Raw genomic sequence first — 23,072 nt, forward strand, 5'->3', positions numbered from 1 at the left:
TTGCCCGATACCTCTATAGCCCCATTCCGCCATCCTCTACCCTTCGTTGTCACCATTGTTCCGCCGGACTCGTCGGCAGTTTGCCCCCACAGCCACCACCCGCCACTTTTCTATCCCGGCCGACCACCCCAAGCCTCGAAACCCCTTCTCGACCCCGCAACCCCCAACACCCCGCCGAGCCATTCCGCCGTCGCTCCACGCCCGTAGGACCCGAGAAGCTAGAGAGCTTAACCAGCCTGCGCCCTTGCTCGCTATCGCCCTCCGTGTGCCACCGAGCCCCAAGGGTTATCTTTGATGCCGCCCCGAGCCCCGGAACCGCGACCCTCGCCATCCCCGCCCATGTCGCCACACCGTCATCTCGTGTCGTTAGATTGTGAGTTAATTCCTAACTCATGGTTAGGCCATTAATTATGCTTAGTAATAGCTTAATTAGTATAATATGATGTTTAGGTAGATCAATTGTGGTTGATTTAGTTAGAAATTCGATTTAGGTTAAATGGCCACAATTAAATAAATCAAATGGATAGTTAGGTGGATTGTGGGTAGTTGGTGATTAAATTGAATTGATTGATTGACTATAGTTATTTGGTTGCGAGTGAGCGATAAGTTAGAGCCGATGGGCAATTGATTATCTGTTGAAATTGAAATTATTAATTACAGTTGAATTAATTAAATGTGTTTAATTAATCGTTATGATCGATTGCTTGATTGGATCCATTGGTTGGTTGTTGAGTGTTATGGGTAGATTTGTGAGTGTTAGTCACCCTATATCATATGCAAAGTCTAATTGATAAACTATGTATTCATATGACCACGTATGGGACCAAAATACATGTTTTAGTATGAAACCGACCTTGGGCCGAGTCTTTGAGCACGATTGTATGAACATTCGACTAATTACAAAGATAAGAATTGATTGGTTGTCGAATGTGCTTGAGTGGTTATATAATGGGTTACCTAACAAGTTCGTATCGTACCAGCCGTGCGGAACAACACGACTTGTTAATGCACGTCAATCCGTGTCATAGAATTGATCGGATGCCGGTTGTAGCTTGTGACAGACTAACGCTCCTTACAGGAATGACTGTTATGCCGTGTCATGTCAATCGAAATTACACTAGCATGGTAGTCACCGTCACCTAAGTAATGGGACGATGCCCGATTCCGCTGATAGACACCGACAGTTTTGATGTTAGGCCACACTAGTCGTGTGTGCCGGGCCGAGTGGCATTATTTGCTAATAAATGGACTACATGTTGTGTCTTGTGCATGCAAGTTGATGTGATGCCTTGCTAGTGATTGTTTGATGTGATTGTCGTGTCGTGTCGTGTCGTGTCAAGCATTGTATTATGTGTGACTCATGGCTGATAAGTTGCATGTGGTTGATATTATATGTCGTGACTCTGTGCTGGCTGGTAGAATGCTTCGAACGAATCAACGCCCTTAGCCGGCTTAGGCATTGACTCATTGAGATTTATTCACACCATATCATGGTTAAATATTTTCAAGTCCAAAGTAATGGATAGACATATCAGATTCGGTGCTCCTATCGACCAATCGTTCAATAAAGTGTACCATCTGGTTCTTTGTACGGATCGGGTCCGAGAGCACCACATTACTACTATCTAGGTGGAGGAGGGATTGGGACACATAATGGTCCATATCTTCAAAGCATAGTTCGTGCATGATGGGGACAACCTCTTTGGCCCGCTCCGCGGATGTGAGAGGCCGTCTAATCGACCCCTTATATCCCTCGCTTGGGATCCGATGGACCTTGATAATCTTGACGGGGAGGTTGTAGACCCCGAGTATGATCCTATTTATGACGACTCGGAGTACGTGCCTTCGATGGCATAAGACTATGTCCCCACACCCTCTTCTGTTCATGGCCGGGACTCTTGGTCATAGGTGTGTGGGATCCTTTTGAGAGCTTTGTTGATGATGAGAATGAGGGTGTTGGAGCCCCTTTTTTGGAGTCGATGAGAAAGCTAACCTTTCCCAACCCACCTACCTTTTTGATAGTCTTAGGGAGCGACCTCGAAAAGTGGGGTTGTATATGCTATATAGCTCTATACGATTAACAATCATCTACTTTTAGTAATGAAATGAAAATGTCTTTTGGTGATTGATTGTTGTTGTGTTTCTTTACTATCCCTGTTTATTTTATTGTATAGGAGTAAATCGTTTCTACATGCGTAATGAAAGATAAAATTAAATGGGTTAGTAACATGCCTAGGATGTTATCCTTTTTTTAGCTAAGAGTGAATTATAGGGTTGTCGTGTACTCGGGGATCGGGGCGTAACATATAAAGCGGTAGTTATTTATGGGCCCAAGCCCAAAATACAAATAAAATATGGGCTCAAACTATAAAAGTCTTTTTTTATTAAAAAAAAAATCATAGAAGTCCTCTAGCGGCTCGGTGGCATTGCTATAGCGATCCTCGCCCAAGCAGTTCCCGTAGACCCTACCCGCTCACCGACGAGCGAAACTACGTGCCTTCTTGTCTAGGGATGTCAATGGTTCATTTTTGTTTGATTTTTCTGAAAAATGAAATAAACCGGTAGGGCGTGTAGCTGAACCGCATTGAATAGCGAATCGAACCGAAAATAGGTCGATTCTGTTTTTCGATTTTACTTCTTCCTTTTTGTAATTTTTTTTTGGTTCACTTATAACTAATTTATCAAACACACTCTTAGATCGCCCACTTTTTTTCTATTTTCTAAGTTAGTAAAGGCCAGAATTTTTTGTAGTCGGCTCCTTCATATATTGAACTAAGATATGCCACTTGTGAATTCTAGATACTTGAATTCCCAGTCCACACTCGTGCTTGTCACCTCCGACTTTAGCGTCGGCCATTGGCGATGCTTGGTGTATGGTCCTCCGCCCCTTGGATCGAGGCTCTTGAGCTCAAATGCACCGGTGATGAGCACCTTGGAAGAGTGGAGGCAATCGTGGGCTCTAGGGATTAGAAGTGAGTGGAGGAGAGAGATTAGCAGGTTTAGAGCTAGGACGACGGCTGCAATTGATTGCTAGTGCCATTGCAACTACTCCTAGCTTTGAAGCTGTGAGATTCTATAGAACTACTGCTAACTATTCTAAAAGTTTAATCTGTTAGATGAAGGCGTGATGTAATGTTTAGTATCCGTAGAACCACTACAAAATATTCTAAAAGATTAAGTTGTTAGATGGAGCTGTAATTTAATGTTTAATATCTTAACATCCCCCTGACACTTAGCTTGGTCTTTTGCTTAGTACTTAAGCCTGAATCTTTTTAATTGGAAAGGCAAATAGGAGCTTGGAAGGTTTGCACTAAGTCCCATCTCTAATATCATGTGAGATTCTATAGGATCACCGCCAATTATTCTAAAAGCTTAAGTTGTAAGATAAAGGTGTAATTTAATGTTTACTATGTTGACAATGGCCTCTTTTCTCGGTGTGATCAAGAATTGTCTTTCTGTTCCGAGTGAGAGACCCGAGCTCAAGGCTCACTTAGTAAGTGAAACTAGTCAAATGAATTATATCAAGCTGATGGTTCTTGGGAGAATGACGGAAGGAAGGATGGAGTGATCTTTCTGGATTGCTAGTGGGTAGATTCCGATTACCTACTTTCCATCATCAAATAATTGATTGATTACTAATCCTCGGACGAGGTTGGATATTCAATTTGGGAATCATTCAATTTGGTAGCGGGCGGCTCTCTCCTTCAGCAACCGATTGACTAGTCTACCGGTCAAATCCAATTATCTTGGAGTTTTATAGTGAGTTGAGTACTAAACGAACTACACTCATGGTTGATTCCTTGTTATCATTGCCACTATAAGCAACACACTCGGGTAGAAAGGGTGTTTCTCTCATAGGAACCGAAACGATACAATAGGACCAAAAGAATCAACAGAGTATTTGAGGATTAAACTGGAAGACTGGGATCACTAAACGAAAACTATAATTTTAGTCCAAGTATTTTGAACGTCCTTTCTTTTGGTCCCTATATCTTCACTTTCCCATTGTAGTCCTTAAATGAGTACTTTAAGACCGTTTTGCCCCCTCTATTGAAAACAAAAAAAGTAAATTCAAATGGCATCATGGCAACGAAAATGGTGGCAAAACATTCATTCGGGGACCAGAACAAAGAATGCTCTAAAGAATTGAAACCAAATGTACTCTAATCACTAAATTTGCATAATTAACACATCAAAAAAATAAATATCGGGAAAAGAAAATTGGAGGAGGAACATGTGACATCCTGAAAATTCGACGTTTGTAAGATAAATGAATTCGATGGATTTTAACCACGAATTTCAGTCTAGTTGATAATATTGGATTTTCGAGGATTAAAGGCCAATCGTTAGACGTTGATTTATAGAATTGAAAAGGTATTGGGTAACCTTAAAGCATTGGACAAGGGAAATCAAGCCGGGATAATTCAGTCGTCGCATCAAAGCCTCGAGACAATTCGTTCTTCAGCCTAATCCGGCCAAACCTTAGAAGTGATTTTACCATTTTGCCCTTAAAGGTAAATTTACTGTTTTGCCCTTTTACCTTGAAATGGTTATTCTACTCCTTTGTAAAATTACCATCTTACCATTGATGCTAAATTACCAAAGTACCCTCAATCATTTGTGCCAAATGACTAACTTACCCTTATTTGTGAAATGACCAAAATGCCCTTCTTGCATTATTAACAAAAGACAATAAGCTTTTATGAGAGGAAGACTTTGTAGCCAAATCTTTCAAGAAGATCACCTCTTGATTTTGTCTTGGGGAGTAAGTTTTGAGGAGAGAAGGTTGGGTTTTATCTCTCTGTCTCTCTCTCTCTCTTGCAATTTTCTGCTAAAACTCCCCTACACCCGAAAACCCATCTTCTCGGATTTCTACGCGCGCCCGAGAAGAAATCGCTCGTTTGAGCTTGTCTGAAGGGCAAATTGAGCTTCGTTTTCTCTTACGCGACCATAAGATCTAGAAATATTTGGATATGAGGGCTGATTGTCTATAAAATTTTTGAAATTTCGTAGATCCGAGCAGAACATAGGCTAGTCGATGGAGACCCTGTTTGTTCGGTGTTGATTCAAGCTCCGACGTTCGTCGTTCGTTGCCGTGGTGCTGCGGGTTGTCGTCTCCAAGCCACGCGACACCACCAAGCTCAAGTTTCCGACCGCCGTGCTGAGCTAAGAGGCCAAGAGTTGCCGAGGATTACGGTTGTCGCGCTCGAGTTGTTACCGCCGATCGTTTGTCGTCGATGGCCGTTATTTGTGAGTTAATCCCTAATCTCTAATTAGGTCGTTAATTACATTTAGAGATAGATTATTTTATGTTAATTGTGGGCTAGTTTAGTTAATGATGGTTGGATTAAGTTAACTGACTACGGTTGGATTAGTTGACTGCGATTCGGTTAGTTCACTCTGATTAGTTAAAGTAACCGTAGTTACTTTTAGTTAACTGTAGTTACTTGATGTTAACCATAGTTACTTTTTATTAATCTTGGTTGGGTTAGTTAACCTTGGTCGATAAGCTATCGGTTTAGACGATAAGCTATCGAGGTTTTAGATGATAAGTTATCGAGGTTTGAAAGATAAGCTATCAAGGTTTTTGGCGATAAGCTATCGAAGGTTTAGGTGATAAGCTATCAAGGTTTTGACAATAAGCTATCAAGGTTGTGATGATAATCTGTCAAGGTTTGGACGATAAGCTATCGATTTATTATTTTACTAATATTATTGTGTAGTTTTAATACTCGTCTATGATCGTTCTATGCTTAAATTGTGATGTCGATATTGGGAATAGCCATATAAATTGGCTTATGTAATAAATTGATTGGCAACTTTCAAGGATGGCGATTAAATTGTGTGTAGGTGATCACGTGCAATTTATTTACCGCATGTTTGATCACGTGCAATTTATTTATTGCATATTTGGCATGAAAGTTGTGATTAGTGTTCTGGTTATGAGCCTTGATTTGTGTGTGGTTGAATGCTATGTTGAGTCTTGTATAATATGTGAGCTAAGGCGGGGTAAGCTGACATGTGATTGATAGTTAACTATTCCGTTGTGCCTAATCATGTGGTAGCTATAGCGTTGCGAGAGTCGTGTGCTATTGATCTATTATTGACATTGACCTGTATGTTTAGGTCGCCCTGAGCGAATCGGTGCCCTAATTGGACTTAGGTGTTGACTCACGGAGATTTTATATCTCCCCCGTTGTTGTTAACCACTTTTCAAGCCCTTAGCTATGAAAAGCTAGAAGTGGACGTGGATTCCTTTTTAAGTTAGCACGGAGTAGCGTTAACCCTAATCTAAACCTAGTATTTTTTTTTATAGTTGTAGGAAGTGGTTCTAAGGTAGGGCTTGTACATACGTATTTCCCAAGGTTAACGAGATAAATAAATAAAATTATGGTTTTGCTGATGTTGATTGATTTGACTACCTGTTGTGCTATCCCTACTGTTGTTTAAATGTTGTATGGAGAAGTAGCACGTTCCGCATATGTTTAATTAAAAGATAAAATTTTAAATGGGTCAATGACGCGTCTTGGGACGTCATAGAACACATGTACCATAAAAGGGAACAACCATTATCCTGTAGCGCACAAACATAATCAAAACAATCCTCCTCCTCGGAGGTCCCATCTTCAACAGCTTCCATTCCAACATCTTCAACATCATACACAATAAAACTAGGCTTTGCAACATTCTTAAAGGACCCAAAGAAAACCTTCCTCGGAGAAACAAATAAAAGGAAAATAGCAGAAAGTACGGAGAAAAGATGATAAGATAAAGAAAAAGCAAAGGAGATGAGCTAACCTCACCAAATTTACCCCTCTCCTAGGGCTTCTACGCCATTAATTTGTTTAGAACCTGCTTGAATTTTGTTTACGGCAATTAGTGAACATCCGAATGAACAATGGCAATCTAACCCCCAAAAATCAAGTACAAGATAAACTTTTCCTCATATATATTTTGTCGATCTGTCAATTTTCATAAATGAACAATCACGACAAGATACCTTTACACGATATATTTTCTGTCTCTTAATTTCTATAAATTAAGGGATTGGGATACTATACTTGTGGTTCCAACACTTTAGGGCATTCTTTGTTTGGCCTTATTCATTTTAGTCCCTAAATTAGTATTTTCACTTCTATATTCGTCCCTCTGATGGCATTCAAATGTCTTGTTTTGGTTCATGTACGGGGTTGAAAATGGTCTTAACGTACTCGTTGAAGGATTAAAATGGGGAAAGTGAATGTACGAGAGAATGTGAGCGAGACCTGGCACAAGAGACTAGGCCATTGTCACCTTTCAAAAATGTTGCTGATGAAGAAAAAGGAGCTGTCAAATGGTTTACTAGTCTTTGCAAACCATTTACCGAATTGTCATGCCTGTCAATTCGGTAAATAAAATAGAAACCCATTTCCTAAGTCAACTTGGAGAGCCTCCCACAAGTTGCAACTAATCCACACAAATATTGTTGGTCCTCAAAGAACTCAATCACTCACGGGTAGTCGGTACTATGTTATTTTCATAGATGATTTTAGTAGAATGTGTTGGATTTCTTTTCATGAAGAATAAATCAAAAGTGGTCGGCATGTTACGGAAGTTCAAGAAAATGGTGGAGAGGCAGAGTGGTAGCAACATTCAATGCATTAGGTCTGACAATGGAAAAGAGTATACTTCGGAGCAGTTTAACATGTTTTGTGAAGAATCGGGCATCGAGCACCAACTCACCTGATGCCGAAACGCAAACGGAAATTGGCTAAACGGGAGAATTGGAATTAATAATGAGGAACAATTTGTTCTCTCAAATACGATTATCAAATCGATACAATAATATCAAAAGTCTGTCCTCTTCGAAACCCTAAAACACCCTTTTATATGGTGTTAACCCTAATTACATTAAGGAATATAAAATTACGAAAATGCCACTAAAACTACAAAAAAACGCTAAAAAACCCATGAAGACGACTCCGAAATGTTAAAAAAGGCCATTCATCATGGCATAGTAGTGAGTTTCGGTCAGCGGCCCGTTTCCATGCGGCCGACCAAATTTCAGCCCATTCCAAGTTCGCATTTCAGCCCATTCCAAGTTCGCCAATTTCAACCCATTCCGAGTTCACGAGCCCTAAATGCATCATCCTCCCCTGCTAGGAAAAAATTTGCCCTCGAATCTGCTTCGTCTTCATCAATATCAATCTCCTCGGGTTCCTCCTCGTCCGCATGGTAAGGTGACAAATCTGTTACATTAAAAGTCCCGGATACATTGTACCCACCCGGCAGTTCAATCTTATAAGCATTGTCATTAATTTGCTCAAGAATTCTGAATGGTCCATCAGCTCTAGGTTGCAATTTGCCAAACCTATTAGCCGGAAAACGATCTTTTTTTAGGTGAATCCATACTAGATCACTCGTTTTGAAGATGACTCTCTTCCTGTGCCGATCCATCCGCTACTTATACTTCATGTTACGCTTGTTGATCTGATTATGAACCTGCGAATGCAACTCTTTGATCTGCTTTGCATGTTCATCTGCGTCTGAACCGAAGCGCTTGTGAACCGGCAATGGCGTGAGATCCGGAGGAGTAATTGGATTCCGTCCATAGATTATCTCGAAAGGACTCTTGCTTGTAGTGCGATTCTATTGTCTGTTGTAAGCAAAGTCCGCTCGAGGTAACACCAAGCCCCATTGCCGCGGGCTATCTCTAACCAAACCGCTGCATGGGTTCCCTAAGCTTCGATTTACAACTTCGGTCCGCCCATCAATGCGGGGATGGTGAGAGGAACTAAATTGCAATTTGATTCCCATGTGCTTCCAAAGAGTGCGCCAAAAATGACTCACAAACTTCACGTCACGATCGGAGGTTATGGATTTGGCGATTCCATGTAACTTAACAATCTCCTGCAAAAACAATCGAGCAACCTATGAAGCATAAAATGTTTTGTTAAAGGGAATAAAGTGCGCCATCTTCAAAAATCTATCGACAATCACCATTATGGAATCTTTGTTCCGCTGTGTTCGCGGCAATCCCAAAATGAAATCAAGGCTAATATCCTCCCATGGCGCAACTGGGACAGGTAGAGGCATATATAAACCAGCATTGGTACCTCTGGTTTTTGCCAAATGACATATTCTGCATCTCTCTACAAACCGAGTCACATCATGCTCCATACGGGGCCAATAAAAGTGCTTGCACAGCAAGGCCATCGTCTTATCCACCCCAAAGTGCCCAGCTAGACCTCCTGTATGATTCTCGGTAATAATGAATTCCCTCAAGAATCCTGAGGGATACATAGCCTGTTGCCTTTGAAGAGAAAACCCTCGTCAATAAAAAGCTGTTGAAAAGGTCATGTTTTGCACTTTATCCAAATATCTCCAAAATAGGGATCGTCAACATACAAACCCTTAAATGACTCGAAGCCCAAAACTCTCACCTGCATTGTAGACAGCAAAGAATGTCTTGGCTCAATGCATCCGCTACCTTATTCAGCACTCCTACTTTATGTTGAATGGAAAAACTGAAAACACGAAGAAATTCCACCCACTTTGCATGCCTAGCATTCAGTTTATGCTGCCCATTGATGTACTTCAAGGCCTCATGATCTGATTACATAATGAATTCCTTCGGAATAAAGTAGTGCCCCCAATGCTCCAAGCTCCTCACTATGGCGTAAAATTCTTTGTCATAAGTCGAATACCTTCTCTTCGCGTCGTTCAACTTCTCCTTGAAGAACGCCACGGGTTTATTCTTCTGGCTCGGGACAGCCCCAACACCAACACCCGAGGCATCATAATGCACCTCAAAAACCTCGGTAAAATTTGGAAGCACTAAAGCTGGGGCTTCGGTCACCCTTTTCTTCAATAACTGAAATGCGGCATCTGCCTCTTTGTTCCACACAAATCTGCCTCCCTTTAGACAATCCGTAAGAGGTGCAATAATGGTGCTGAAATCCCGAATAAACCTCCGATAAAAGGACACTAACCCATGAAAGCTACGTACCTCATGAATATTTTTCGGAGTCTCCCAAGTCGTAATGGCCTATCTCTTAACTGGATCCATCTAAATGCCTTCCTTCGATATAATATAACCCAAAAAAGTCACTTGATCGGCTAAAAAGTGACACTTCTTGGTGTTGGCATACAATTTCTGCTCTCTCAAAACCTCAAATACTTTTCTCAGGTGCTGCAAGTGTTGCTCAATCGAAGCACTATAAACCAAAATATCATCAAAATAAACGACAACGAATTGGCCAATAAAAGGAGGAAAAACCTGATTCATCGGCCTCATGAAAGTGCTCGGCGCGTTAGACAATCCGAAAGGCATCACCATCCACTTATACAGACCATCTCTAGTCTTAAACGCCGTTTTCCACTCATCCCCAGGTCGCATCCTAATCTGATGATATCTACATCTCAAGTCTATCTTCGAAAAGATAGTCACCCCATGCAACCGATCCATTAAATCATCAAACCGGGGGATAGGAAATTGATACTTGATTGTGATTTTGTTAACAGCTCTGCTATCTATGCACATTCTCCATGACCCATCTTTCTTAGGAACCAATAAAGCCGGCACTGCACGGGGACTCATGCTCTTTCTGATTGTTCCTTTTTTTAATAGCTCCCGCACTTGCCTCTGCAGCTCCTCATGTTCCTTAGGACTCATCTTGTAAGCTTCTTTATTAGGAATAACAGCTCCCGAAATGAAATCAATACAATGCTGAATATCTCTCATGGGCGGTAACCCGGGTGGCATCTCTCCCGGCACGACATCAGCAAGTTCATCAAGCAAAGGCAAAACTTGAGTGGGAATTTCGAGACTATAAAAATTCTGCTCCATCACCATAATGGTAAAAAGTTCGGGCTCGTTCATTGCCTCTTCTTGGAACTCTGACCGGGACAGCAGATTATTCTTCACCTCCTTTCTCAAATCTGAAGGACCTAGGGTAATAATCCGGTCATCCTTATTGAAGGTGTAGGTATTCCTGAAGCCGTTATGTTGTATCTTCCCGTCAAACTGCCATGGCCTTCCCAACAGAATATGACAAGTGTCCATCGGGACTACATAACACCACATCTCATCAAAATACATTTTCCCAATCGAAAATTGCACAAGACACCTCTTGCTAACTTTCACCTCGTTTCCTTTCCTAAACCACGACGGCTTGTATGGCCGAGGGTGATCTTCTGTTTTCAGCCCCAACTTCTCCACCATGGTAGTGGATACCACATTCTCGCAGCTCCCTCCATCTATTATCATGCTACATATTTTTCCCCCACTAGTGCACTTGCTATGAAAGATATTACGCTTAAGCCACAATTCATCTTTTGCCACAACAGCATTCAAAATTCTTCTAACGACTAGTGACTCACCGGAATCAGCATAGATAATGTCATCCCGATCTAGATCCGTATCCTCTTGTCCTTCATAAGTTTCGTCATAAATTGGATCTTCATCAATAGTTGGATTATCAACAACCGTTACGATATGTCGGTTCGGACAATCAGTAGCAAAATGCCCGAGTCCTTAGCACTTAAAACATCACTTGGCTGTAGCTCCTCCCCTGCTAATTCCAACACTACTCTGCCCTTCCTTGGATGCGGGTTTAGAATTTGCACCCTTAACTGTAGTTGGTGTCGAATTGGTTGAAGAAATCCCCACTTTTCCTTGGGATTCTTTGCTTGACCATCGATTCTAGAGTTTGGAACTGTTGTCCTTCCTTTTACGCTAACCTTCCACCTTCAAGGCCAATCCGCACACATCCTCATAGGTCCAATACTGTTGTAACTGGACAACATCGGAAATTTCATACCGCAGCCCTGCCAAATATCGAGCAATTGTTTGCTCATTTTCCTCAACCACATCACAACGCATCTGCAATCGATCGAACTCCTCGGTATCTTGCTCCACTGTTAAATCTCTTTGCTTAACATTGTGATACTCAATAAACGCCTCCTGCCTATAATGAGTAGGTAAAAAAAAAATTTACAACAATTTCTTCATCTTATCCCATCGATTCACTTTTGATTTCCCCTCTCTAGCTCGTTGCCTTTCACATGCTCCCACTATATCGAGGCATGCTTTCGTAGCCTAATAGCCACTAATTTAACTTTATGCTCTTGATTCAGATTCTTAATATCAAAGATCCTCTCTACTATATATAACCAATCAATAAACTCATCGGGAAGAGCCTTACCTTGAAACTCGGGAATCTCGATCTTCATCCCGAAATTACGAGAATATGGCTGATTTTCAGGTCATACTCCTTGATTCCGTTCCTTGGTTCATAACCCCGAAAGGGTTGACATCCTCCTCTTCATCATCAGATTGAACCTCGGATTCCGCTCCTTCTTCGGATTGAACGTCCAATTTCGCCTCCGCAAGTTGTCGCTCCAAATCCTGGATTTGCCTTCTTTGTTCTTCAATTTCTACGTCTCGTAGGTCTCTTAGATGCGGTTGTTCATCTGCTTCAAGAACGACTCCACATCCTTGACCACCACAAGGCCACCGTCCACGACCACCTCGATTCTATTCAGCCATCGGTCTAAGGCAACATGTGCTCCGATACCAATTGATGCCGAAACGCAAACGGAAATTAGCTAAACAAGAGAATTGGAATTGATAATGAGGAACAATTTGTTCTCTCGGATATGATTATCAAATCCATAGAATAATATCAAAAGTCTGTCCTCTTCGAAACCCTAAAACACCCTTTTATATGGTGTTAACCTTAATTACATTAAGGAACATAAAATTACAAAAACGCCACTGAAACTACAAAAAACGCTCAAAAACCCATGAAGACGACTCCGAAAAGCTAAAAAATGCCATTCGTTACAATATAGTAGTAACTTTCGATCAACAACCTATTTCCATGCGGCCGACCAAATTTCAGCCCATTCCGAGTTCGCGAGCCCTAAGTGCATCATCATTGCTCCCTACACTCCACAACAAAATGGAGTCGGTGAGCGGAGAAATAGATACATAATAGAAATGACTCAATACATGCTGCATGAAAAGGAGCTGCCAAAGAATTTCTAGGCTGAGGCGGCAAATCTTGCAGTTTTCTTGCAGAACATATTGCCTACCAAGGCATTAGAGGAAAAAACTCCATTCGAGGCATGGTATGGCTATAAACCTTCACTCAATTTCCTTAGAGTGTTCGGTTGTATGTGTTTCTCTCACGTTCCATAGGTCAAGTGTGATAAACTTAACAAGAAGTCAGAATTGAGCATCTTCGTGGGTTACTGTTCTTCCTCCAAGGGCTAAAAGGTGTTTCAACCTCAAACAAGGAAGATAATTGTCGGTAGAGATGTGTTCTTTAATGAAGATGAGAAGTGGAACTGGAAAGAGACACAAGAAGCATCCACGAGCAAGCATAAATCAAGTCTTCCCTTCTAAACAATAGAAGAGCAAGCAATAGAATAGTGGTAAGAAGAGTTGGCGGATGATCTACCAATCCATGGAACAAAACTGCTCCCCGATATCTATCGGAGATACAATGTGGCCATTTGTGAACTTGCAAGGTATGAAGAAGCTATTAAAGACCAAAACTGGAAGAAGGCAATGGAAGATGAGTTGTCAATGATAAGAAAAAACAAGACTTGGGAGCTTGTTGACAAACCGAAGGATAGAAAGGTTATTGGAGTAAAGTGGGTGTTCAAAACTAAGTTAAATGCAGATGGTTCCATCAACAAGTACAAAGCTAGACTTGTAGTTAAGGGGTATACACAGATTCTTGGTATTGATTATTCAGACACCTTTGCACCTATGGCTAGATTGGACACCATAAGACTCTTGTTAGCAATTGCAGCTCAAAAGGGGTGGAAGGTGTTTCAAATAGATGTAAAATCTGCATTCTTGAATGGTATTTGCGGGAGGAGATCTATGTTGAACAGCCTGAGGGATTCATGGAAAAAGGTGAAGAGAAGAAGGTCTACTTGCTCAAGAAGGCTCTATACGGCTTGAAACAAGCACCTAGAGCATAGTATAGCAAGATAGATGAGCATCTCTCAAGCCTCGAATTCGAAAAAAGCATGTCAAAGGCTACTCTTTATGTGAAACATAAGGGAGATGATCTGCTCATAGTCTCTCTTTATGTTGATGATCTCTTAATCACAGGTGGTAATGCCAAGCTTTTTAAAGAGTTCAAAAGAGAAATGATGCGGATATTTGAAATGACATACTTTTCGGGAATGGAGATTAAGCAGTTGGAAGATGAAGTTTTCATCTGTCAAAAGAAGTATGCCAAGGAAATTCTCAAGAAGTTTCATATGGAGGATTGCAAGGCAATGGCCACTCCAATGAATCAAAAGGAGAGATTGAGCAAAGAGGATGGGACTGACAGAGTTGAAGAGGGTTACTTTCGAAGTCTGATTGGTTGTCTAATGTACCTCACAGTATCAATACCAGACATTTTATTTTCCGTAAGTTTCTTATCTCATTTTATGCATTGTGCTATTGAAATGCACTTAAGAGCAGCAAAAAGAGTGGTGAGATACATTAAAGGAACAATTGAATTTGGTGTGAAGTTTAAGAAAAGCCAAGATTTCAAGCTGTTGGGGTTTTTCGATAGTGATTGGGGAGGTTTTGTGGATGATATGAAAAGTACCTCTAGCTATTGTTTTAGTCTTGGCTCAGGAATTTTCTCATGGTGCTCTAAGAAGTAGGAAGTTGTAGCACTGTCCACCGTAGAAGCCGAGTTCATAGCAGCCACAACAGCAGTTAATCAAGTAATTTGGCTAAGAAAAATTTTATGTGATTTGCACCTAAAGCGGTGGATCAACACGGAAATTCTTGTTAATAATCAAGTAGCAATTGTAATTTCTCACAATCCAGTCTTTCATGGGAAGACTAAGCATTTCAAAATGAAGTTTTTCTTTCTAAGGGAAGTGCACAAAGAAGGAGAAATTGCACTTGTTTACTGCAAGTCAGAAAATCAGTTCGTAGATATTTTCACAAAGCCATTGCCTGTAAGCAAATTTGAAGATCTAAGGGAGAAGCTCGGGATTTGTAGCACCTAAAGCAAGGAGGAGTGTTATAAAATTGCTTGATCTTTGCACGTGTTCTTTGAATATGTTTCTTTTTTCTTTAGTTTGTTTCAATTAATAAAATCATGTTGTCCTAGTCTTTAGGAAGTAATTAGATATGTTGTTGGGATTTTGATCCATGATTCTCTCACTTTCAGTTTGTTTAAACTTTAAATTTGAGATTGAGAAATCAAATAGATGTAGATTTCCTTGTTGGCTGCACATTAGTATCTTCCTTTTCTTCTTTAGTACTAAATACTTCTTCAATCTTCTGTTTTTTATCTTTAAACACTTTACGGATAAGTACACACATGCGTACAAGGAGAGTATACATCAAAAAGGGCTTAAGTACACCCCAAGTGCCATAAGTTGTGTACGGCGCTCACTTTAGTGTCAAAACTTTCAAATCGATCACTTTAGTGCTAAGTTTTTGTAACTTCAATCACTTAAGTGCTAACTTCTTTTAAAAACGATCACTTTAGTGCCAGAGCTAACGTGGCTTGCCGAAAATTCGACACGTGGTATTTTTTATTAATATTTGAGATGACGTGGCTCGGTGAATTTTATACTAAAGTGATTGTTTTTAAAAAAAAGTGGGCACTTAAGTGATCGAAGTTACAAAAACTTAGCACTAAAGTGATCGTTTTGAAAGTTTTGGCACTCAAGTGATCGAAGTTACAAAAACTTAGCACTAAAGTGATCGATTTGAAAGTTTTGGCACTAAAGTGAGCGCCGTACACAACTTATGGCACTTGGGGTGTACTTAAGCCCATCAAAAGTAATAGCAGAAAGAAACTGAAAAGGTCTAAACAAACTTAAAACCAGCCCAGTCAACAGCATATTTTTAAAAAGACTCCAACTTTTCACGATTCAATTCATGAACTTCAAAAATCGTCACCTTCCTAATGAGACATAATTACCAAGATCGGGCTGTTTAAACGAATCAAAAGCTGGCTGTCAAGATACGCAGAATCAGAATTCTAATTTATTGCCAAATCTGATCTTTAGCTTTCACTTGCATATAACCTTTTGTTTGTTATTGTAACTGGTTTATGGTGGTTGAATTCTTGAAATCTCAAAAGAGAGGGAATCATGGTTTTGTAAGAAGTGCTTGTGTTTGCAATATCATGTAGAATCAAAACTGTCTATAATCCGTAAAGTCTCAAAGATTACTTAAGTCATGTTTGTAGCTGTTAGAGCTAGGAGAGTAGCATAGGCCGAAGTGCAAGGCCAAACCATCCTAAATCTTCCTCGCAATGTCTTCTATCCCTTTTATATTCTTCTATTTTCTGTTTGATAGATGTTATTACATCTGCATTACTGTCTGTCTTTCTAAAAAAACACTTTCGCATGTCCTTCACGAAAGTCAGAATTTTTCTGAAACAACCAATTAACCCCCTCTCGGTTATTGTATTAGTCATTTCAATTGGTATCAAAGGAGTTTGCTGAAGTTTTTGAGGTGTTATGTTTCAAGAGCAAAATGATCATAAACATTAACATTGTAAAACAATCGTCTAGCGAATGCCAGTCCATTTCTAGACCATGAATGTTTGATGAAACTAACTATATTTACTGGAAATGCAGGATGAAGGTTATCGTGCAATGGAGGAGTGTTATTGCATCGAGAATGTGCCCTGGGTGCTAACATGAAGAATTCCAGTGCCTCCTGCACCGGTAGTACCAGCTAATGGTACAGAAGCAATTACTTCTATAACATTACTTCTCCAGCAAGAATATCGCTACAGGAGCAGACACGAAGATTAACTTTAAATGCTAATTTCTATTTATCTGAGGTTCTGTGCTCAATCTCCTACCTGAATATAATGAAGTCTCCTTCTGTGCAATAGAGGAAGAGATCAAGGAGAGACTTGAAGACACCTACAATGGAACAGACCGAGCGATAGAGACAAAGATGAATACATGGCTGGGGACCAATGAGATTTTCAAGATGGACCCAGATAAGAGCGTCACTCAAATCTACTCTTGATATGCTGATATTGTGAATTGTCTAGCCAGCCAAGGGAAGACCTAAACCAACATGTAAACAAGCTGCTTCGAGCTCTGCCCAAGGAATGGAGTCATGAGAGACTCGTAGGATCTAGCCTCTATCCATGGACGAGTTCATTGGAACACTCATGGCCTGTGATGTGGAACAGCGAAGAGCATATTCCAGAGGTAAGGAAGTTGCCGCCTTTAACGCTAACCCATCTGATGCAGAAGACACATCTTCCACTGAAGATGTTGACGGGGAAGTGGGCCTGCTCAGAAAGTGATTCAAAAGTTTCGTGAGAAAAGAGACAATTTCAAAGAGGAAAGAAGAGTTTCAGACAGCCAGTACAAAGCAAAAGTTTGAAAGGTAAAGATATAAAAAGAGGTAGGGAAATTACTTGCCTTGAATGTAAGAAATCACGTTTTGAAATACTAGCAAAAGTATTTTCGCAAGCAAAGATGAAGATTTTCTTTTTCGGTTTTGTCGCTGACGAACATTTCTTACTCAAGCGGTATTCTCTCTCCAAGTACGTTCGACCCTTCTATATTAGGATTCCAATCAGATGGAATGCATAATTGGCTGGTCCAAACCACAATATTAAGAATGTCGAACTTTGCTGCATCTAACCATCTATTGCCCCATCAAACTATTAACTACCTTATATTACCAAAACAGAAACAATTCATTAATAATTATCACCTATAAAGATTTCAACTATCCCTTCTAACAATTCTTTATCATATTGCCAAACAAAGTTCTAGTTTTTAGTACAGTGGCATTTCGTCCAACAAGTATCTCCCGTGCTTACACAAACACCAATTTAAGTGAGACTAATGATGTTTCCACACCCTTAAAAACTTATTCCACAGCTTCTACACAAGCATATTTCAAATGATGTGAACAACCATTATTCCATCAACTAGCAATTCTGTGCCGTCATCCCATCCTTCAATCACAATATAATTCGCACAATAGGGTGGATATATTAATCCACGAATTATGAGTAAGACTTTCCTTTTTCCTTTCTTTCGAAATTCACGAATATCACAAAAACAGTTGGCGCTTCAATTATTTTAAAACTTAAGGTGAGCATGCATGCTATCAACCGGATATTTCTAACAAGAACAAGTAAAAAAAAAAAATCGATTGGGAAAGAAAAAGGAAAATAAAATATAGGGGAAGAAAAAACCAAAGGAAATTTTACCAATAAAGGCAGGCGAAATCCCTCGTCCTTCAACCATCAAAAGAGACGTGTCTGGAAGATTTAGATCGACAAATTTTGCAGTGGACCACGTGCAAGATTCAACTGTCGCAGCTTCAATTCCGACAATTCAGTCCACCTTCCTAAGAACTGCATCTGTTAAAAACTGTCCCGCTCAACTAGACATATAGCCATTTTGCGTTCCCACAAACTCGATAGGGACAACATCCCATCCAATTCCCCATCCATCAAATCCGAACTACGGAGTTCCTCCCGCTGCTGTTCAAGCACATCGGCCTCCTCCATCCGGCAATTACAAATCATAATGGACAGATTGGTCAAGTTAGAAAAGATTGACCTTCTGACCTGTGCCTTGACACCGCATAGAATCAACGTTTCAAGACTGGATGGAAGCCCAATAAGAAATAGGGGGTCAACACAAGTTATCTCAAGAATTCGAAGTCGAGAAAGAGTAGCCAAATTAATCGGTGACAGCTCCCACGTTGAGTGTCAATCTCCCCAGATTAGACAATCCTCCTATCCACTCTATCATTGGAGCTCTTTGTCTGAATTCTGACGACCTAGGCTTGTGGTCCCCCACGATGAAGATCGACTAAGTTAGTTAGGTATGAGAGGTCAGGAACCGTCCACAATTAACGAGATGTGAACACCAACTCCTTCAAACTCACAGGGAGCTCTGGCAACTGCTCAAGCTCATCACTCACATCCAAATGAAGTTGTTGGAGATGAGAAAGCTGATTCATAGTTGTGGGTAATCTCCTAATCTTGCTCCCTTTTAGCTCTAGCGTCCTCAAAAAGGATAAACCCCCAATTTCACTTGGAATTTTCCTCTCTAAATCGTTACATCATGAGGCTTTCAAATCCTTAAGATTCTCCAGCATCCCTATGGCATCTGGTAGCTCTCTTATCTCACTCCCATCTAGATCTAAAATCTCTAACCTTTTGAGATTCCCAATAAAAGCGGGTAATTCCGTGATACTTGTTCTCCTTAAATTTAGTTCAAGCAAGGACTCAACATAAACAACATTTTGAGATCCCCGATAGAATGAGGTAATTCTGTGATTCCTGTGAAATCTAATTCACTTCAATCAGTGATTTCAACTTTTTGATGGAGTCTGGAAGCGTTCTGAGCAAACAACAAGTATTTAAAGACAAACGCTCCAGACGCGTCATCTCTTCAATGGAATGATGAACTTCTCGAACATGCATCCCTTCTAGTTTTAGCGTTGATAGGCAGTTTAGAGCACCCAATACCGAGGGCACTGCAAAAAAGTCGCAATCGCCTCTCGTTGGTTCATCCATCGCCCTGATTTTCAAGTGCTTCAGATGCTCTAGTTTAGAGAGAGGGCCATCAACCACTAGCAAGCTTGAACAATCTTGAATAACCAATCTCTTCAAATTCATGCATTTCGAGAAGTCAGTAGGCATCCTTAAGTTTGGGCAATGAGTGACTTGTATAACTTTCAAGTTCTCACTCACCTAGGGAAAAAAAATAATAACAAAGAATCAGCGTAGTAAAAAAAGGGAAATAGGTAAGTTTGCTACATCTGATGTTGTACCAGGCATGGCCCCCATCCGGTCCAATCTTCAGTAATGTCACTTCCCGAAAGCTCGAGCACGGCTAATTTGCTAATTTCTCGAGAGATAAGTTCGTCGCATGTAATTCTGAAAGGGCAATTGCTCCAAGAGAGCCATGTTAACTTGGAGAGAAGATTCTTAAAGTCCCCTACCAAGTTCCTGCCGTCCAATTCCGAGAATCTTAAATTGGGCACCATCGAAAATTCTTCACTGGTGAAATTGTGCTCCTTGGAAAGTCCCGTTAGTTTGAGTGCTATGACTTTATCTGTCCCCTGGTGATAGGAAAAGCATAAGCGAACAGTTGAATTGGATGAGAAACATGATGATTTACAAGTCTGAGGGGCTTGATTAGGCTTAGTAATGGGAAAAACATTATTACTTTGTACAATTCTAAGTTGAGAAAAGCAAAAGAAAAGTGTTAATGATTTCCAACTTAGCAAAACGGAATAAAACCAGCCTTAGAAAGCTTTGATAGCCCGGGAGCCGCAATCTGGATCTGTTTTCATATAATTTGTTGAACAACTTTTGTATTCAAACATGCTCCTTGTAAGTGTTTCTGCTAACTACCTTCATGTCCCAACTGTGACCTATCAACACCATTTAGATATGATACGTAATGATATTACCCTCAATGAACTCTTGACCTTTTCTTTTTTCTTCGCCAGAAAGAAAAATTGAGCAAATCACTTTACCTACGAGAAACTGACTCCACAATCGTCAATAAATGCGTGGTCAATTCTTTAAAGAGAAAGTAGTAAGGTGACCATGGCTTACCGCTTTCATCTGAACCACATCCAGTGCAATCTTGGGCTCCCAAAACCTGCTACGCTTTATGGGATTATGGACATCTTCACATTGAATAATTTCTCTTGGAAGATCTCTAAGCAAGTCATGTATCTACAGTATGTCATCTTCTATCTTTATGAAGGACATACGAGTAAGGACAAGTAACTCGCTTTTTGGGAAATAACTGGAAGCTTTCCATAGATAGTGAGAGTGGTGTCTTTCTTTTCCAATGAAATAACATGCGATATCAAGAAATATCTTTCTTTGATGATGGTCTAACATGTCATAGCTAACCTTTAACTTATCGAGGACTTCTTGCTTGGGTGCCAAATCTAATTCTTCAATGTCTCTTTCCAAAATTGTTTGCTTTTGCCGAAAAGTGAGGAACCGATAATCTTGAGAGCTAATGGAAGTCCACCTGTTTTGCTAGTAATTTTACGTGAGATATCATCATAGTCAGGTGGTGGGAAATCCTTCTCGAAGGCATGTTTACTGAAAAGTTGGAGAGCATGGAAAGAATCCATTTCTATCATTTCATAGATTAAATTCCCTTCAAAATGTGTTTGGCTACTGCTCCCTTCGTCCTCTTTGATTGGCAAAAAGTTGACATCCCTCGTTGTGATGATGATTATGCTTCCTCGACCAAACCAATTGCTCTTTTCTACTAGTTTAGAGAGTTGGTCCCATTTATCCACATCATCAAGAACAAGGAGAACTTTCTTGTTACGGAACCTTTCCTCGATTATGTTAATTGCTGCCTCAACAGAATGGTGGATCTCTGGAGATTTGCCTTTGCAAAAATCTGATATCAACTGTTTTTGTAAGTCGATTATTCTACCCTACTATGTAGATTCTTGAACGTATGAGAGGAAGCTACAATACCGAAATTGATTGGACATTCGATTAAAGATAACACTTGCGAGAGTTGTCTTATCGATACCTCCCATTCCATGTGTAGGGAATCTACATTCCCGTTCTACTTCAATTTAATTCGCGGAAACATGCCCAATTGAATCAATTGAATCACCGATCGTGCAAAGTCTATCACGAGGACATACCTTAATTGTCATCGGTTAAAAGCCCCTTTTTGCGATCTCAGAGTTCCGTCGTCGAACGTTAATTGAGCGAGAATCAGGAGGAGAGTTTACGTTCTTGAATGAGTGTCATAAAAACGATAGGGAGGAAGTCGGTTTTATCATCTGTTGAAACAACGTGACTTTACATGTTGGTTTCCTGTGATAACTGCTAAGAGGAGGTGTTGTTGCCTGCATGGGCGCACACCGTAATCCCGTAGACCCCATTCAATATAATCCAATATCTCCCACTCGCCCATGCAGGGCAAACAACTCCTATCCGCTCACTGAGGGCCAAATACAAAACTCCTTTTATTTTCGCAAAGTTCATATTGGCAAATAACCCGTGCGACAAGTATACTTTAAGAGCTCGTTGTCACATAGACAGCTAAAAAAAAATGGACATGACCACAGATAGATTTTAGTATGATGTACCCTAGATCGATCAGTCACATACATATTTCTCTCTGAATCCCATTCAAAAATATGATATGTTATATTCACAGTTATAATCACACTAAATAATCATAACCGACCAGTCTATGAATATAATCCATGACGTGATACAAATCTCTAAATCGATCTTCCTCATCCATTAGACCTCTTAATCTCATTACAGCTCGCTTTTCTAGAAATGTCCCTTTAGATCGAATCAATTTCATGACCATAGGTAACACTCTAAGATAGCGAACATTAAATAGAGATCTCGAGAATAACGAAGAGTCATGAGGGTACTAAAAATGAGGAATTTTATCCTCGAGAGTCTCACATGGCATAAAAAAGTTGAGATCTAAACTTTTGCCAACTCTCATTGATCGACTATGCATACGTAATATGAAATACGTATTATGGTATTTTTCTCCTTCCCCATGGAGCGTATGTCTTTTCATTTTAATACCGTACGGATGATTATTTTTGACACACTCAATGCCTTACTTGAGTTCACGTAACAACTTCAGCCAAAAAGTTTCCATCGGAACTCTCATCTAGCATTGAAGACGGATAATGAAATATGTGGGTTATTTCACTTTCAGTCATTATAATATGATAAGTCCTCATCTTAACATTCTGTTAAGGCAGCATTAATATTTTTTAAGTTTGAGCTCTCAATTATCACCTAGATAATAAGCTTAAAATTGCTTCATCTCTATTCAACACACAGTAAATAGAGGCAATTACCCATGTGAGTAAGCTAATCTTACATCTGTCCGACATACCTTTTAAATACAATGCACCAAGCATTAACATACATAAATATCAAATAGACTTTCATATTGACAAACAATATCATCAATCATTAATATTCAGGGGAAAATATAAATATTCAATACATCAACCTCTACGCAGTCCTAGAGTCTTTATATGACTTAAGAAAACATATCTAGAAATTGGTTTTGTCATAGGA

At 40.1% G+C, this 23,072-nt stretch overlaps 1 protein-coding gene across 1 annotated transcript; it reads left to right on the forward strand.

Moving 5' to 3' along the window:
• Window positions 1-13,555: 13,555 nt before the first annotated feature.
• On the forward strand, window positions 13,556-17,291 carry LOC125314133. The gene is made up of 4 exons (XM_048275615.1): window positions 13,556-13,856; window positions 14,111-14,388; window positions 16,603-16,656; window positions 17,175-17,291. Exons 1-4 carry the CDS (start codon window positions 13,556-13,558, stop codon window positions 17,289-17,291), a joined length of 750 nt encoding a protein of 249 aa, XP_048131572.1.
• Window positions 17,292-23,072: the final 5,781 nt, after the last annotated feature.

The sequence above is a fragment of the Rhodamnia argentea genome, chromosome 3 (genome assembly GCF_020921035.1).
Source record: "Rhodamnia argentea isolate NSW1041297 chromosome 3, ASM2092103v1, whole genome shotgun sequence".
Lineage (NCBI taxonomy): Eukaryota > Viridiplantae > Streptophyta > Magnoliopsida > Myrtales > Myrtaceae > Rhodamnia > Rhodamnia argentea.

Coding starts and splice junctions, on each gene's coding strand:
- LOC125314133 (XM_048275615.1), top strand. CDS start 13,556: ATGGAAGATGAGTTGTCAATGATAAGAAAAAACAAGACTTGGGAGCTT. Junction 13,857..14,110: donor AAAATCTGCATTCTTGAATG/GTATTTGCGGGA, acceptor TCTTAATCACAG/GTGGTAATGCCAAGCTTTTT. Junction 14,389..16,602: donor GTTGTCTAATGTACCTCACA/GTATCAATACCA, acceptor CTGGAAATGCAG/GATGAAGGTTATCGTGCAAT.